Source organism: Brachycentrus maculatus, unplaced genomic scaffold (genome assembly GCF_059751285.1).
Source record: "Brachycentrus maculatus isolate JH-2025_06_01 unplaced genomic scaffold, ASM5975128v1 h1tg000421l, whole genome shotgun sequence".
Lineage (NCBI taxonomy): Eukaryota > Metazoa > Arthropoda > Insecta > Trichoptera > Brachycentridae > Brachycentrus > Brachycentrus maculatus.
This window is the reverse complement of record NW_028281169.1, coordinates 760,219-780,448: the sequence shown is the minus strand read 5'-3', so window position 1 is coordinate 780,448 and position 20,230 is coordinate 760,219. Positions and strand designations below refer to the sequence as shown.

The 20,230-nt window shown below is 34.1% G+C and overlaps 1 protein-coding gene across 1 annotated transcript in view; it reads right to left on the bottom strand.

Moving 5' to 3' along the window:
* Nucleotides 1-413: 413 nt before the first annotated feature.
* Nckx30C (solute carrier family 24 member Nckx30C) overlaps nt 414-20,230 on the bottom strand; it is a 108,548-nt gene continuing 88,731 nt past the window's right edge. The window contains exon 6 of the mRNA XM_088271208.1: nt 414-11,771. Within this exon, the coding sequence (XP_088127334.1) occupies nt 11,531-11,771 (241 nt within the window). The 3' untranslated portion in view covers nt 414-11,530. The remainder of the gene's footprint in view (nt 11,772-20,230) is intronic.

Here is a 20,230-nt window from a genome sequence, read left to right as displayed (position 1 = left end):
ATCAGAGAATCAGTGGGTAAGATTCACTCGAAACTAAGATCAGTCGCTCAATCACTGCACCTGAATGAAACATTGATATCCGGTTGTTCACAAATGACCCATGTCTACTGCAGTGCTCTACGCATCATTGGTGTGAATGAGGAAAAAAGATAATGTTAAAATCAACAGTTTTGTCAATACACTTTTGTGTAACAGCCTTCATGATTTAGTATTGGATTAATGGCTACTGTTCAATACCTATACAAGAAAGGTTTATTGGTTATTAAAATTCTTAATATGTGACACCCATGATTGAAACATGTGCACAGCTGTGGGCGGTTTATTTTGAGAAATCTTCTAGCATTCAAACGTAATATACTGTATCTTCATCCAGATTAATGTGGATCGTAGCATTATACAACAATATTCATATATTTTCTTTGTTTTGTGCATTTTTACTAAACATTTTTAAAGAAATGAAATAACCTTATAAATATCTCAGCTACCGTTTCCTTAACTTTAATTAATATTTAGATATCAAAATCTCAGATAAGGACAGATGCGAGTCCCTACTTTTCTCTATGATTATTATAAAGTAATGCTATCACGTGTGAGAGTGGAGTGTTTCTACTTCAAATTATGTCATATTAGTAAATATATTTCCCCACCCGACCTTCACTACGGTAATAAAATGTATAGCTTTAAATATCAACTTTTGTAAATATTCTCATATTCCTTAATCATAAGCTGTGCTTCCATTATAATATAGATACGTTACAATTACCAAAGGGAAAAAGTTCCATAAGACATCATGGATTATTATTATACTCACATCGACGGCTAATAGCCGTCTTCTACGTTGAACTATTTTCAAAACTAATAAATCCAACTATTTCTTGGTCATATTTGATATTACTTTATTAAAAATTATCATATTTATCATTAGTTAAATTTTAAAAGCGATTTATTGAATGCACCTTTAAAACATTTGGACATTAACAATGCTTCAAAGTATAAATTTCCTATCGTCGTAACTTTAGTCATAAACGAGTCTTGTAAAAGACATCTACCGAGATATATATTTCCCGATGTAAACAAAAATATATTTACCAGTAAATAGTGCTCAAAATTTTATTCATTTAGTTAAGCGTAATCTTTAAGAATGTCGATTAACTAACTTAGTACATATTTTATGTCAATAAACATATAATATGGCGCTCCTAAGTCGTCGCGTTAAGGTTCTAGTCTATAGGTGCGCTCCTACCTCTAGCAATATCTTCTCTATGCACACATGAGGACATGAGGTAGCAAATAAAACCGAATTACAGTTGTCCTTCGCTCAGATTACTATCACACTCGTTGTGCACTTAGCGGATAGATATATGTACTTAAATCATAAGGTAGCCTTATTCTACGTTAGCATGCGTCCATTTGCATTCATTATAACTTAAAGACTTTACAAAACTTCCGTTGCATTTAACAAGTGAGTTTTGGTAACTCTAATAGTGACGGTAACAAATCTAGTTACAGACAGGCAACCACTCCAAGTACACGCTGCAAACACTTCAAATATGTTAACATTCCTACCTAAGAGAGTAATATTAAGGACGTCGGATTCGTAAGATTCTTTCAAACAAGCGAGACTGCGAATTCAGTGGAAACAACCGGAGAATTTGGAGAGGGAATCAAGCGGATACGGGAAGGGAAGGTTCGCAGATGCACTTGTGTTTTCTTTGCCTATCCGTAACTTGTAACAAATACATTATGCCAATAGAAAATGTATGAAGTTTTGGTGTTTGGGGGCACTCGAGCCGGATCGGCCGGCGCGATGGAATCCTGAAAAACAATTCACAGAACACATTGCCTATTTTAAATATATAATAATCTTAGATTCATTTAACGATTCTAGTAACAAACTAGTTATTTGATATATTCATCTATTTAAATATTTCCACGAAAACGAGATGTCCTCCATCGGGATACTGTCCAAACAGCGGGACTTGTATACTTAATACAGTTTCACATTAAACGCTGCGTAGATGCTCCGCTAATAATAACATCCTTATTCCTCAATGTCTCTGTGCGTTATCTGTCTTAATGTTACATCATACCCCATCCAAATGCCTTCAAATTTCACCCCACGTCTTCTCAATATCACTCTAATTACAATTATGGGGTTTTCTTCTTTGCCAATACTGACAATTTTCTAACTGACATTTTGTCAGAAACAGATAGTTTTCATCACAGATTGTTTTTACTTAGTTTAAATAATACAGAAATATGAATACCGTAAATAATACATATTAATGTGGGTATCCATGTTTGTTTACAATTGCATACTAAACAATCTGGGATAAAATCTGATAAACTGACAGTTTTGGTCAATTTTTAAACGGTGAAAGAACGCCATTTTAGTAAATCTGGATGAGGTATTGTTAATTTTGTGCAGTTTTAAAACAATCAATGCCAGAGCCGAATTTGAAAGTGCACGGTGTACCAACAATATTAAAGAAAACATATATTCATTACAATTTTTACATCATCGATAACAATATTTTTTACACAATCAAAGTAAATAATGATTACACACATCAAGTCTAAGGTAAATAAAATTTATATAAGGGTTGGGATTTTAAAATACCGTAAAGTGGGTATACATTGCACCAAAATATTGCATTTTTTCAAAAAATTGTCTATTCAGATCAGGTTTTTTACTTTTTCTGAGGTTTCAACTATTGCAATGTAATAACACATATACCTGTAACATGTCTGATACGTTTTAAAATTTTTATCTATTTTGCCTGTATTTTTTTTTTATATTTATATTTTGGTGCAAAGTATCCCGGGGTAAAGTACAACTTTGCACCATGATATTTTCTCTACACTTTTCGTACTAGAATCCAAATTGATGCAAAGTAAAGGCTATCCTACAAGTTTTGTTGCACCTTATGAAGGGTTTTGGCTCACAGTTCACTAAATGCAGATTATAATATTGTATAATTATGGAAAAATAAGACACTTGATAGAAATTTTTTAAAAAAAATATTGAAAAATCTAACAAAAATGTTTTTTTTTTCAATACTGAAGGTTTAAAATTATATAAAATAAAAGGTGGATAATAAAACATATCGTACTACATAGGTAATAGGAATTAAAATTAAATTAGGTCTAAATATGGTCAAGTTCCGGGACGGTAAAGAAACCTCTTTTGGATTGCATTTTCGGTTCTTTTATGGAACCCGCTACATCCTTCCAAGAATATTGAAGAAAGTCATCCTTCATCGGCCACTTCCACGATTTGAGACTCTCCTGCATGGATTTAACAGCTCTGTCTTTCTTTATTTCCAAAATCTGTCCCGGAAATTTTTCTCCTTCATAATGAAATACGACATATTCTTCCACCTTCTTTTTTACTGGTCCTAATGAAATGGAAGAACAAATACGATAACTGGTTTCAGTCATCGTTTTTGTTCTTCTCCCTCTTCCTCAAAGCTTCCGTGTGAACTATAATCAGTTAATACTAGATATGCTGGAAGTTTCGATGCGGAAGGTGGGATCATTGATGTAGTTGGTTCAGGTAGCATTTGTGTCTCGTCAACGTTCATTTCGACATTTGGATCGTGAGCAATGCTCTTACCTGGTTCTATCGGTATCGTTTTCCTGCGTTTTAAGACTGAATTCTTTGGGTTGAATCTGTTTTCTTCCAAAAACTGTTGAAAACTCTGGCGCACGTCATTTTCATACGCTTTTAATGGCAACCGATTAAGCAACTGACCAGTTTTAGCAACAGTCAAGGTTTTATTTCTTTGCAAAAATGATCTTATCCATTCAGAGCCTGGTACGTTGTTCTTTAATATTTGTACTCTTCTGCCAAATCTATCCAAATAGGCTATTAGAATGTAGCGATTGTTAAAAACACTCACTGGGAAACCGTACTCACTCATGTCTACTATGCAGTTTACGAAGGATTGCTCTTCGCCCTTGTCACATATCGGAGGTTTTCCCACAGGTTTTGTGTGCTGACCTTTGAGCTTATAGTTAATCGTCCTTCTAGGGATTTTCTTCAGCCTTTCTTTGACTGATTGTATCATTTCGAATGGCCTCCAAACACTGCTCCACTCTCTTCGGTGTAAAATCGCAGTATCGTCTGGCATAAGGCCGCTGTTTGTGTGTTCTTGACATTTTTAAAAAAAAGTATACCATCAGGAATTAAGTAAGTACACAAAACCTATAGATATTTAGCAAACATGTCAAGTTGTATTAGCCGTTTTAAGACTTTTCATCAAATTAATTAACTATGGCCTTTTGTGGATACTCTGCACTTGGTGCAATGTTACCCCAAATGTGGTCAATACAAGTCAGTTCTTAAAAAAATATTATTTTTACAAAAACTTGACAATGTAACTAAAAAATACAGCATTTGAGAAAAGCAGGGCCTATCTACCTACGATTTAGAGACCACTCGCTTGTTGTAACTAGTTTCAGTATACTGATTCCACTGGATTTTTTCGGACACAATTTTCAGACAGAAAACTTTCTTTACGTTCGGACAGGAAAAGCGCATTGAAGCAATAGCGACCGACTGTTACTTCTGTAAACTTAAAAGTAGATTGAAGTGCCATCTATCAGAAATAATAGAAAGTAGAATGAAAAATGACATGTATCAGAGATGACCAGCTCTACAATTTCTTTACAGAAGGTGGTGCAAAGTATCACCCATGGTGCAAAGTATACCCACTTTACGGTACATAATATGAATAAAGAAAACTCTTTTAAGGAGCCGTGCACTTACCAAAATTAATTCATACAAAATGTATGCAGTAATAAAAATAATAGTGTTATAAATAGAGAAAAATTACTTATTTTAAGTAGAATAAGCGTAGAATTGTAAGATTATAATGATAAGTTTATTATTTTGACAAGATTTCTATGAAAAATAGTTAAAACCTAGCGTTCTATGATATATTTCCTTATTATATTTATTACTGCAACAATTGTGTATGTGAAAAATAACTTGCCTAAAAATGGAATTACACATGAACACTTTTCACCAATCATTTTAGATATAACAATAATTAGGAATAACAAAACTTGGTGTAATAACTTGTCATGGGGAAAATGCGCTTTTATAGCTCACAGTATCGGGTCAATATGACCCAGAATACGTGATTAAGAGGACAGTAATTTAAATATGAAAAGTAATGTACTATTAAAAATGATTGTTCAAAATCTTCAATCTTAGAAGTTATCCAGCGAATGCTTTGATACAATGTTGTACGCAGGTGTTTTTTCTATAAACTGGTGAGTTGTTTTTACCTGACACAGGTAAAAATATACTTTTTATGAAAAACAGTTTTTTTAACAATACTAAACATTCCTCATGGCAGGCACCTAGCATTGTTTTTTCATAGATTATTAATATTCTCATAGCTTCGCAAGCATTGTAAATTAAAAATGTTAGAAATGCATGCTTTCTATTTTATTTTATTTCCATTCAACCAGACTGAGCCACAACAATGCGTGGACGGTTACAGGTAGTTTAAAATAAAACATATTAATAGTTTTTTTTAACAAACATGCCTAGTATAATTGGTGCGATTTGTATAGAAATAACAAAAAACATGGCATTAATAAATAAGTCATCAAGTCCGGCTCCGGCATTATGTGGAATAAAATTGTTTGTTTTATAAAATATACATATTAGTAACAGTCCCTTGAGATGTTCTCATAAAATATACATTATACAAATCTTTGCTCACCACACAATATAATGCTGTGTCAAATTTGTGTGCGTACATGTTAGAACCGTGTGGCCAAAGACGCGCCTTCGGGGTAACCCATCTTGTGATCTAATCTCTCCATTAACGACTAGAACGGGGAAACAGTCAGATTATCTACAAAGGAACCATTCACACTGTGACCTGCCGGGGTAAGCAGTGAAACATTCACCAAACATCCCGTCACTCGAAACCCAATATTTCCTTTAAACCAATCTCATACAAACAGAATATATAATTTTTTGTAGGTACCATTTCAATACTATCTACATACACAGAATTTGTAAATATATTTTTTTTCCTTTTTACATCGAGCACCTTTAATATTCACAACATATCTCTCCCTTTTTATAAACCCCGCTCATTCATTCACACATAACAAAAACATAGATACTGCGTAGTAGTCACAAACTGATATTCAATTATCATGGGAGAATGCTGGCCAGGAATATAATAAACTTTTTCTATATTTGAATGCATACAATAAAGGTCTTCTATTTTCCTATTCACCGTACAGTTGTAAACTTTGGATTAAAACTGTGTATTGTTATTGATACTGATAGTTGTTAATTTATAGGTAGTAACTGTTAAATCACTAAAAATTACATATAGCTGTCAAATTACCAAACAGTTATAACTATCGTATTGCCAAACAGTTTTCGCCATCAGATTTCTTGAATGTTGATTCAATAATTCATCTGAATTAACACTCTTTGTTAGGATTCAACATTTTTTTGCGATAATTTAAGTTCTATTTTATCAAATTACGAATTATCAAAAGTTTCGTTTAACTGACAGATTACTGAACTACAGTAAAAGCATTTTCATTCGAATTTGAAAGGCACAAGATTAAATATAATATAATTCATAATTGATTACAAAATACCAACTTCAAGGAGTTTATTTGATCATTCACCTGAATTAAAACATTTTGTTATGTATGTACCTATACAATTTATATTTGAAGCACTAACTTTGTGATTTTCCATTTTATAATTAAAATGTTGCTTTGTTTTAAAATCACTATAAATTAATCACTATAAAACTATTTATAGTGATTTTAAAACAAAGTTACATTTTAATTATACATTTTGTTATGATTTAATTTGGATTTTACTTGATGTTTTTAGTTTTATTTTGTCAAATTATGAATTATCAAAAGTTTTGTATCAAAAGATACAACCAATAGTAAAATTCATTGGGATTCCAAACGAAAATTCTGTCAGTGTTCAAATAAAGGAGCTTTAACAGAATATGGTGGATGATAACAATAACCATCGGCTATCTGGCGAATTATAACCGTCTGATATCTGAATTATAATCCTGAAGTGGCCTACAAAAATTTGTGACTTCTACACGGGAGTACTAAAAATGAACTATGTGGGCATTATATACACCATATATAACATTTAATAATACTGTTAGTTCTCAACAAAATATTTAAAGATAATTTGTAATAAATTTGTATAAAAATCGCTCTTGTAGGTATAAGCTCAAATGTTACAAAACGTATTCGATGTTTATTACTTAGGTACATTTGAAAATGATTTGTATGCGTATATAACTAAACGGAATGGGATACCTCGAAGGCGGGCGCTTTGAACAGTTGCCATACATATATATATAAATATACATAATATTCTGACGTACATTTCAATAATTCTCTTTTATATAAAAACAATTTCTCTAGTAACAATGGGCTACCTAAAATACAATATCTTACTCGTACCTTTAATATAGAAGAATTGGAGAAAAAACTTCTTGGGGGCGAGAGAAGAGAATGCAATGAAAAGTGGTACATCCCTCACAACCTACCAGGCTAGACTCGCACGAGTGGGGGCCACCCGACCGGTGCTCGCAGCCCTGCGGGCGGGAGTCCATATAAACACTACTAATCCGTCGGGGGCCACCTGCCGGCGGGCCCCAAGGAAGACCGAAGCCCTGTGAAGGCTGATATGTCCTGGCATGAGGCTGTCGAGACACATTTCCATCCCGCGAGGTTACGTTACGTCCGACACTTTTGATCCTGCAGCTTTTGGTAAAGTCCATCTTGCAAGTTTTAATTTGGATCCTGCGTGGTTGGTTAGGTCCTACACATTTTTTCCTGCAAGTTTAGATTAGATCGGACACATTTTAATCCCTTTCAGTAGTTTTGTTTGGGTCTATCTTGTAAGTTGTGACACACATTTCTATGCTGTACGTTTTGGTTAGGTATATCCTGTATGTTAATATTTGAATTCGACACACTTCCATTCTGCAAGTTAACAATAGATTTTTATCATATTTAAGATATTTACTAAAGAACAGTTCTGTTGGAAAGTCATTTATGAAGTGAAGTTTCATTGTTTTTGTTATTTTGTAATCTACCTTACTTAATATTGTAAGTACCTGTCTTCCAATAAGCGATTAATTTTAATTTGACAGAATGTGTTTTAAAATGTAATACACATTACATCACCCAGTATTTTAGTAGAATCTTTTTTACTAATTTTCAGCTTCACTGCAGGGTTATAATAGATGGTCAGTGTGGTTGAAATTTACAGACTATTAGAATGCAGAATAGAAGTGTGTCTACAGTCTGTGGAGTGCCAAAGTGTGTAGGAAAGTTTGGTAGAGACCTTGGATGGTGTCCGGTATAGTACTCGACCACTCCGGGAGCTCTGACCTGTATGTACATCTGACCCTAGCTGTGACAACCAGGAACACAGCTGACCCCGACCTTCGTAACTAGGTCTACAACCGACCCCGACTGTCATAATTAGGTATTCAACTGACCCAATCGCCTAGCCAGGTAAACAGTTGATGCCAACTGTAATAATTAGGCACACAACTGACCTTTACTGTCACAATCAGGTATTGCAATGACCTCAACTATAACAACCAGGTATTCGACACAAACTGTAGTTTTTGGATATTATACTGACGCTAGTTGTCACAATTAGATATACAAATGACCCCAACTGTCACAACTAGATGGACAACCGACTTGGTGACCTTATCGAATGATCAACTGACCCTGTCACAACTAGGTGTACAACTTACCCTAACTGTCACAGATAGGTGTATAACTGACCCCAACTGTCACAACTAGGTCTACAACAGACCCTAACTGTCACAGATAAGTGTACAACTGACCCCAACTGTCATAGATAGGTGTGCAACAGACCCTAACTGTCACAGATAGGTGTACAACTGACCCCAACTGTCACAACTAGGTGTACAACAGACCCTAACTCAAACTGAGCACCGATGATATTGGCGACAAGCGACTAATTTCCGAGAAATATCCTAAATAGAGATTCCATTGCCACGACTTCCCTAGCTACACTCTAAGATACTTTGATAGATTTGTAAATATTGTTTATCTACAGATTTGAATAAATATTTATGAAAAATTGTATAGAAAAGATCCAACTATTCTACTATATATTTGTATGTATATGTAATATTATTACGGGTACGCTATAACCATTATAACATTTCAGAAACACTATTTTACACACACTTCAAGACGTTTTCCTCCTATAATTTTCAATACCTTACACATTTTGTGTCAATATAAAATGAAGCGTAAATTCAATACTTTTCATTCCGTTCACATCTCTGGGCCATTTTACGAGCCGCACTTGCATTACACACAAATCATTCGCAACTATCGGAATCCTAACAAAATATCAATCTTACCTCTCAAGTCGCCAACCAGATGAGAAGAATAGTCATAGTAGGGACACCGAAAACTTCTATTCCATTGTTTTTTTTAAATGGCTCTAAATTTTCAAATCTAAACGAGTAAAAAACAAACGAACACTGACAGTGTCAGTTATTTTTTTGACATCCCATCAAAGATGAAGAAGAATATGGAAGTCTGGGCATTTACGGGACTGGCAACCGTCATAGGTTGGTTGAAGTGATCACATTACACACGTGTAACATTCACCAATTCTACCCATTATTGACAACCACACTACTCAAATTCTTGGAAGTTCTATATGTATGAACCAATTCAGAAACATTGTTATTGAATCACTAGAACTTCACTAGAGACATCTATTGGTGAGATGAAAAGAAGCTTTTTATTGAGCAGAAACTCTTATATCAGTGTCAGTTATTTACAAGGCTAATTTTGTAATATGTAAATATTATCCGACATACTTTATCTGTCAGTCCGCCTCCGTGGTGTAATGGTCAGCACGCTCGGCTACCAAACTGGAGGTCCCGGGTTCGAATCCCAGGGGGTTGGGGGTCAAATAAATATGTCAAAGTTATTTTTTCAATTCAATACCTGAAGCGGAGGGCTGATAACCTTTTTTTCATGTGTTAACGATTAAGATAACACTAAGTTTATATGATGCACTGCCCTATGCACCATCGGATGCGAATGAGGGTTGGAAAAAATACTTCAATCTGATAAACTAGCGGTCGAAAACGGAGTCCTGGTACCAGCTCAAATGTATTGAGGCGTAGGATGAAGTTGGCAAAAGAAGGATGCGTACACTCAGAGGAATGCGTAGCAACGTAATGTGTAAAATAAAATAGCTAATAAATTCAATTTAATTTAATTACTAACCCCATAGTTTAAACTTCATTAAAAACCGGCGTAGCTGGGATAATCATGTGTCCCGAAGTGCCCTTTCGGGATTCATGGACTATTACCTGAAAAACAGGACAATAACTGAAAACTGTGACGTTTTATGTACTTACATAATCACGAATGAAAATTGTTTTGACAGATCCATAGCGAAATTGTGCTGCCAGAAATTAACTTTAAAAAAAATTAAACGATTTTTCGGCATCCCTAATACAAGTGTAAAACATTACGAAAAGTAGTGTTATGATTTGATAAATTGTCAATATTATATTGGTCACGAAACCAGAAAAGAGTACTAGCATAAAATACACTTATGTATATTGATTTTGATAATAAATGTACTAATTGTATAAGAAATTTTAAGACAGTAAACAGACGAAACCCAAGAAAACTGCTATGAAAATTCATATCCATTTGGTTAAAAAATAACCCCACTTGACAGAAGACATTTTAAAATGTCCGATTTGAAATTTGGTAGCGAAATTTACAGTGAGAAACTAGCAACACTTTGTAAGTTAGTAAGTAAGTACCTTTTAGTGTTGCCATAGGCTTTCACTTTTGCATTTCGTTACATATGAAATACGAAATACTCGTTCGTTAGTTTTGACTTGCCACTTCATCCACGGAAGATTAAATCGATCTAAATAAATTCATTCCTTTTCTTATGTCAAAAACCAATCACACCACCATTGCAAAAACAAACTTTTACATAACAATAAGGATTACGAACACATATTAACGAAAAATGTAAAACCGATTCTACATGGAAAATAAAATCGATATAAAAAAGTAATTTCATTCGAAAGCTACAATACAATTTTTAAAAATACCGGAGGTTTTAAAGAATTACGCACATATTATATTTAAAGCTACGAATCTTTTCCGAAATCTTTACTTTAATCAACGTGACGAATACTCGTAGAAAGTGACGAATGAGGAATACTGTTATTTGAAGAGGATTAAAAACTTCATATTAGAGGAAAATTGACGATTCAAGAGGACCTTCCGAGGCCGGTCGCTTGTCGATATACCAAAAGTGACGGTGCCGAGTCGTTTGTCGCCAATATCACGGCTCACCTGTCAAATTTGACGACACCAGCTAGTCTCCCTAGATTATTAACACTATAAGAGACCTATTTGTAATAATAAAGTTTATTGCTTTGTTCGGAGCCGTCGCACCGGCCGCCTAGACGGGGCAGACGAGGAACTCGTACTCGAAGCCCAGGCTGACCGCCACGAACACGAAGTACAGCAGGAACATGGTGAAGCCGAGGCTCTTGTTCATCTTCCAGTGGAAGCACGCGATGGACATGATCACGAACAGCAGCATCATGAAGAGGATGGCGATGCTGCACACCATTCCCACCGAGTTCACCTCCACGGGCCGTCCGTAGATGATGCCGTATATCAACCATGGAACGGGCAATCTGGAATTGACAAAAAATCACTGTTATATTTTGTTTCACCGTTTGATCAACCCTAGATTACAGGACGATCGTAAAATTTACGACGGACGTCCAATCTGTGAAAGCACCGAGGCAACATATAGAAATAATGCAGTGATAACCATGTAATATGTATCTTAATTTTTTACCGATAAACAAATCCTGTTATCTACGGTTTTTGAATATCCGTTTCGGCCCTTTTTTGGTCGAAAAAAAAAATCATCGTTAACACTAGTTAAGTAAAGGATCACAGGTATATTTTGAGTAGTTTACTAAAATCAAACAATGAATCTATTTACCTGGCATTTACGATGTTTTTCCAGGAAATCATTAACCTGAGATATCATTCTAGATTAAAATCAATTTTAACTTTCAGTATCTGAATCTATATAAACCGCAGTGAAGCGAAAATTTTACGAAAATGGGGCAATATAAATTATCCAAAATTATTATTATTATATAGATCATTGTCCCGCCGCGTGTGTGCCGCGGAACACTGATGTACCGTGGTGATTAGTTGGTGTGCCGCGAAAAAGGTCTAGTTTTGTGAAAATAACACAATTGCTCCAAATTTTGATAGCCTGTGCTCAGTTAAGTAGGCTCACATTTCGCATTAAACATAATATGTTACCATAATATGGTTATTATGCAACTCTGAATTTTCTCAATTTGGTAGACGTACCTTTTTTTAAAGAGAATATTTGTGTTTTTATTATTTACACAAATATTTTAAATTCAAACTATTTATGTGAGCCTATGCGGCTCATTATTAGAAATAGGTATCAAATTGTGGTATAGTCGGTTCGAACCGAGTAACTCTGACTTAAGAGTCCGCGACACTAACCGCGGGACCACAACCCGACAAATAGAATAGAAAAAGATTGCGGAACACTGATATAGATGTTCATAGAACCTTTACAACCAAAAAACCAGCCTGTACTAAATATTTATGCCATCACATATTAATGCACGAAGAGAGCCTATTTTTGAGTATTTTTTCTGCCACCAGATCATGGGAAATGGATGTGTTCGGAAAATAGCAGACGATAATCTGGCAATGGGGATCGCATCAATAATGCATGTGGGAGGTGAATCCTTCGGCGAGGCAGTTAGGTAAATAACAAGTCAAGCGTAAGAGGTCCTGTTGAATATATAAAGTGATGCTTTGTGAGATGCGGTCTGGTTAGCCTCCATATTTGATGAGGCCGCATTTTGGCGCCAGATTGCGCTTACCGACACCCGCAGGAAGAAACCCATTATAAGGGTATCAAATAAATAAATAAAAAATTGACATCTCAACATATCGCTCACTCCTTTCAAGAAAGTCATAAATCACAAATTGTCAATTTTCAGTTGTCCATGTTTTCGGAATGCCCAGAAAATGTACTATATCCCAGCGAAAGAAGCATATTTTTAACTTAATATTTACCCGCTACAGGGCGGAAAGTGTTGTTTTTGTATTTTGAAGAAAAGGTATTGTTTTTTTTTTTTTTAAATATACTAAATATTTTTCAAATAGAAAAAAAACCTTCAGGTTTTACCTAAAAAGATCTGTTGCACAGCAAAAAGTTTAAAAATTAGCTTGATATTTATTTTTAATACATTGTATTATATTTTTAAACTTTAAAAACGATCTCCTGAAAAATAGGGTTTTTTGATATATGACATTGTTGAAAGGAGTGAGCGATATGTCAATTTTTAGAAGGATATGGAAGTCTGGGCATTTACGGGGCTTACGACCGTAATAGGGTGGTTTAAGTGATTACTTGACACACGTGTAACATTTACCAATTCTACCCATGATTGACAACCACACTACTCAAATTCTTGGAACTTCTGTATACACATATGATTCAATTTCGAAACATAGTTCTCGAATCACTAGAATCGCACTAGAGACATCCATTGGTGAGATGAAAGAAACTTTTCATTGAGGAGAAACTCTTTCATTTGTATGTGAGGTCCGAAGCCCGGATTATAATAACATACCTACATGAGAAACGCTAGAAAATATCCTTTTCATTATATTTTTTAGCTTGTAATAACTCCTATTATTGGAAATAATCTAGATTTGTGAACAAGTACATATCGCTCACTCCTTTCAAGAACGTCATAAATCAAAATAATTGATTTTTCAGGAGAACGTTTTTAAAGATTAAAAATATAATGCAATGTATTAAAAATAAATATCAAGCCACTTATTGAACTTTTTACTGTGCAACAGATCTTTTTAGGTAAAACCTGAATGTTTTTTCTCCATTTGCAAAATATTTAGTATATTTAAAAAAATAATTAAACAATACCTTTTCTTTAAAATGCAAAAACAACACTTTTTGCCCTGTAGTGGGTAAATATTATGTTAAAAATATGCCTTTTTTGCTGGGATATAGTACATTTTCTGGGCAGTCCAAAAACATGCACAACTGAAAATGGACGATTTTTGATTTATGACGTTCTTGAAAGGAGTGAGCGATATATGAACATACTCAAAATGTTGTAAATAATAAAATTGAATTAGTAAATAATTTAATAATATTTATTTGCAAACAAAAAAATCAAATACATGTATAAAACTTGTGTGCGACCCTACATCGCTCACTCCTTTCAAGAACGTCATAAATCAAAAATCGTCAATTTTCGGTTGTGCATGTTTTCGGAATGCCCAGAAAATGTACTATATCCAAGCAAAAGAAGCATATTTTAAACTTAATATTTACCCGCTACAGAGCAGAAAGTGTTGTTTTTGCATTTTGAAGAAAAGGTATTGTTTTTTTTTTTTAAACTGAAAAAACCTTCAGGTTTTACCTAAAATAATGTGTTGCGCAATAAAAAGTTCAATTAGTCGCTTGATATTTATTTTTAATACATTGTATTATATTTTAAAACTTTAAAAACGTTCTCCTGAAAAATCAAGTTTTTTGATTTATGACGTTCTTGAAAGGAGTGAGCGACATGAGATATGGAATCGAATGCAGAGCCGACACGGCAGTAACAAAAAACGCGCTAAGATTGTCAGAAATAAGACTCTAAGGAGCATATCTTTCTTTTTTTAGATGGGAGTTGCAAATAACTAACATTTCTTATAATTTACAAAGTTTATAGATCATGAAGTGGATTTTCGTTTCATCTAGCTAAAAAAATGTTTTATTTTAATCTGTGTTGGGAACAGGAGGGATCATTAAGTGGGATGGAGGGATTGCCTTACGCAAAAATTGTTATGGCATTTTCAAACTAATGTCATTAGTTTTTAATTAAATTTTTACTTAGTAAATACCGCTATTTCTTAAAATCTACTGTGACACGTGTTTCGATGCATTCCGCATCATTTTCAAACACCGAAAATGATGCGGAATGCATCCAAACACGTGTCACAGTGGATTTTAAGAAATAGTGGTATTTACTATGATTAACTTTAATTAAAAATGGATAGATTTTACCACAACGTGACTGCCGAATTAATTTACGAAATTAATGTCATTAGTTTGAAAACGCCATAAACTGGTGAAACAATTGTCACAAATGTTATTTTCATGTGTTTTTAACAATAAAATACAATTTTGCAGACTCTAAAAATCAGTGTTTGATTTTAAAATTTAACATATAAATTAAAATGGAGTTCTACAAATTAAACAGCAAATCTCTAAATACAAATGTTGTTTTGATATTTGGTGATTGAATCAAGTAAAAATCTACGATTTTTTTATTATATAGTTATGACGTACATATAAAGAGTAAAAAAACACGTTTTTCTCAGTAATAGTTGTTTTGATAATTAGTGATAAAAACGTGTAAAAAAAAAACAATATAATTATCTAGTGGAGAAAATCGTGAACAAGTATTTGGACACATTCAAAATGTTATAAAATTTTAATAATAAATAATAATAAAAACCCTTATCCGCACCCCAATGGTGCATAGGGCACTGCGTCATATAAACGCAATGTTATCTTGATCGTTTACACATGAAGGAAAGGTGATCAGCCCTCCGCTTCAGGTACCAGTCCAGGGTAATATTGAATAAATATTACAGTGAAAAAATCACTTATATTTATTTTACCCCCCTTGGGAATCGAACCCGGGACCTCCAGAACGGTAGCGGAGCGTGCTGACCATTACACTACGGAGGCGGACAAGTATAAAATTTTAGTTTAGATTAACCGTACCATAGCTACATGAATAATGTAATAAAAATAGTAGGCAATAAGAAATAAATGAGTTTTCTAAGTTGAGTTCATGTAATTTTTGTATAAAAAGAAAATAATGTGAGTAGTTTTCCTAAATTTGATTGTTTGGAAAATATTTTTCTAAATGCTTGACCGATGGCGTGGTTCTACCACCACGTAGGTGCCTATTTCAAACGTATATTTACGGGCCCGGATTTCAACCTAGAATTAACAGTATCAATAAGATATAACGTATTTTACAATAACAATACATCGTTTTAACAAAATATCGTATTTTTATGTGCCTCTTTCCATAGGTAAGTCAAAAAGTAGAAAATACACAATATTTTGAATGTGTAAAAATATTTGTTCACAAATCTGTGTTTCTCCACTTAAGGAGGTATTTTACTTTTTTTTAAATCTCAACATAGATTAAGAAGTATATGGAAGTATGAGTATTTACAGGGCTTGCAACCTGCCACAGGCTGGTAAAGTGATCACTTTACACACTGTAACATTCACCATTTTACCTATGATTGACAACCAAACTATTAATTTTTTGGAACTCTTAGATCATGTGTGATCAATATTATGACACAGTACATATGAGTAAAAAGGGTCTCTGTTAAATAAAAGCTTTCTCAATCCAACATAGATGGCTGTTATGTATGTACTGTGTCATGATATTGATCATATATCTAGGAGTTCCAAAAATTTGAGTAGTGTCTCTCAAGTTTTAATAGTGTCAATTATGAGTAGTGTCTCAAATTTGAGAAGTGTCAATTTGAGTAGTGTCAAATTTGAGTAGTGTCTCTCAAGTTTGAATAGTGTCAATCATGAGTAGTGTCTCTCAAATTTAAAAAGTGTCGATTTGAGTAGTGTCAAATTTGAGTAGTGTCTCTCAATTTTGAATAGTGTCAATCATGAGTGTCAATCAATCATTTTACGCGTTCGGATTATAGAGGTCCTGCTGTAATTACTTTTTTTAATTACGCTTCCAGATATGGAAAAATGAAATCGTTATAGTTTTTCTCCACGTTAAAAACTTTATTTTAGAAGATACCATCTTTAACACAATTTTTTTTTATAAATCCGGTTCTGGGTGTGTAAAATCAAAATGAACAGCTTAGTTTATAAAGTATAGTTTCAATTTAGCCACGAAGTGTACTGTTTCTTTTTCACCCATTTTAATTGTCTTGAATTGTTGATAAATGGATAGATTACGTTTTTAATGGCCTGTTAACATTTTTCTTGTATAAAAATAACACGACATCTTGCAAGTTTATATTACGTTTGGGAATAATTCATTCATAATACGGAATTCACGTGTTGAAATATCGGAATAATCGGTCCGAATTAAAGGCATTTGCAATTTAAAACTAGCTTTCATAATAAACAAAGAATTGCGCGTGCAGGGACCGAACACGTAATGGAAGTGAAACTTCTGTTAAGTGGAAGTGAAAAAAAATGGAGAAGAAGAGAGATTTAATATGAGAGACAGAGAAGGAGAAAAAATGTAACGATACAAAATTTTATAATAATTACAACACATAATGGTAAATACGATAAATATATACTTATAGAAGGATATCTATGAGGAATATGCATGAATGTGGAAGAAGCCCTTTCTCTGCCTACCCCTGCGGAGAGGCGGTGTGATGTTTAGTTAATAAGTTTACACAATGTGTTCTATCTCAGCTGTTCATATATAGCGTCTGACATGTACATCTGACGTGTACGCCTGCATGCGCGTCACTATCTTATTCTATCGCTTTGTATCTCTCTGTCTAATTTCATCATTCTTGTACCAAATCCATACTTCTCTTTCATACACCACTTTGACTGTTGACGATAGTGAACAGTCCACCTTCTCCTGAGGAGTTTTACGTGGTTTTCTCCCAGCAATGGGCTAAAAGCTGAGACGTTCCAGATTGAAACTATGCCAGTGATGAAAATTTAGAGCCAGGATTTGAAAATTATTTAAAATGGAATATGAAAAATATCACTTTTGACGGATGAGGGTAGAATTGGCTTAGTCGTTATTTTGTATGGACTTTATATTTTAATTATTTTTTTTAAATAAAGAGAATTTTTTTTATTTTTTTTATTTTAAAGGAATAACCCACAAAGCGTCTATTTTAGATGGTTGTCTGCAGGTAGGATAGTAAGGATAGGGAAGGTAAATGTGAAAAATACATCACAAACACCCAGACCAATTGAAAATAAATCTTTCTTGAATTCATTTTGCAATTGGCGGGAATCGAATCCGCGACGCCAGTCAAGCGTCTACCTAACTACTCCACGGCACCTGTGTTTTTATTGTTTACACAAATATTTCAATTTCGTACTATTTCTGTGAGCCTAAGCGGCTCATTATTAGAAATAGGTATCAAATTGTGGTAGAAAAGATTCGAACCGAGAAACGCTGACTTAAGAGTCCGCGACACTAACCACGGGACCGCAACCCGACACTTTTCGTGCCTGTTAAACTTTTAACATGATCACAGAATACCGATATACATATCCTTTGTAATACTACAATATTTCACGATTTTGTATGGAATAAATTAACGATAACGCTCCAGGAATATTATTAATGGGTGAGTTTGGAAAATACCATTTGTCATTAAAACGATTTTATTATTTCCCTCTCTGTGCCGCCCATTCCAGCCGCACTCACTAAAAGATAAACTGCGTACTTCAGATCTTTACGCTAGGCCGACTCGTCCTGCGTTAAAAGTGCTATCTACAAAATCGGCACACTGCAGAAAAAGAGTGTGTTTTGAAAATAATTTTAATGTTACACGAATAAAACTGTTTAACTTCTAAAACTAATAGTAGACTGAATGCAGTCAAAATGGGTTCTCTCAGACGAATATGCGGCATAATATAAAGATGGATATGTAGATATACATATCGCTCACTCCTTTCAAGAACGTCATATATAAAAAATCGTTAATTTTCAGTTATGCGTGTTTTCGGAATGCCCAGAAAATTTACTATATCCCAGCAAAAGCGGCATATTTTTAACTTAATATTTATCCGCTACAGAGCAGAAAGTGTTGTTTTTAATGTATTCTTAATGTTAAAATGTATTGTTTAATTATTTTTTTTAAATAAACAAAATATTTTTCAAACGGAGAAAAAACCTTCAGGTTTAACCTAAAAAGATCTGTTGCATAGTAAAAAGTTCAATAAGTGGCTTGATATTTATTTTTAATACATTTTATTATATTCTCAAACTTTAAAAACGATCTCCTGAAAAATATAGTTTTTTGATATATGACGTTGTTGAAAGGAGTGAGCGATATGTACGAATGGTGATATAAGGAAATAATGCAAGGTTGAGACTAGCATTATCGATAGAATTATGAGAAATGTGGGTATGTGAGTAAAATGAGTGATTCTTTACTCATTCGATTCAATTGTTAGACATAGCAATTAGTTAAGCAATTTTACGGGGCAAATATGGTTGTTAATGGAAACAGAGGAAGTCCGAGGAAAACTTGGCGCGATCAAGTATTTCAAATACTTAAAAGGGGTCAGGTCTGGAGTCGGAATAATCGGCGTGTATATATAAGATGTATGAATGTGGAAGAGGCGAAGTTTGTGGCGTTCTACTATTGTATTACGCTATGATACAAATAACTTTAAAATTATTTGGTACGTGAGTTGGAATTAACGATTACAAAAACGACTACAACAGTTTCAGAAGAAAAAACTGTTTAAAAAATAACTGTTAAATCAATAACGGTTTAGAATCGCGCAACTGTTTTGCAGTTGTGCATCTATTTCGTCATCTTCGTCTTCTTCTTCTTCATCTTCTTCTTGTTCTTCTTTTTTAGGACTTTGTCCTGTCATTCTCCGGTCCGCTCCTGGGAGGTGGAAGACCAGCTATCCCTCCATCGTTTAAGTGGTCTTCCTGGGGGTCTGATCCCGCTTATGCTGCTGTCCGCTGCTATCCTCACCACTCGATCCGAACTCGCTCTTCCCACATGATTTCTCCAGAAACGTCTTCTTTCCCTTCCCCATCGCACAACATCTTCAACATCGCAGATTTTTCTTATTTCAGAGCTACTAACTCTTTCGCGAAGTGTTAGGCTTGCAATGGGTCGTAGAGTCTTCATATCGGATGTCCTAAGAAGGCTTTTTGTTCTCGCGGTGTCGGCTCTTGTTTGTGCCGTATGTCAAGATCGGTCTTACGTAGGTCTAATAGATTCTCACCTTACTCTCTTTCAGCATGTATTTATTTCTCCATACAAAGCATCCAGCTACAGC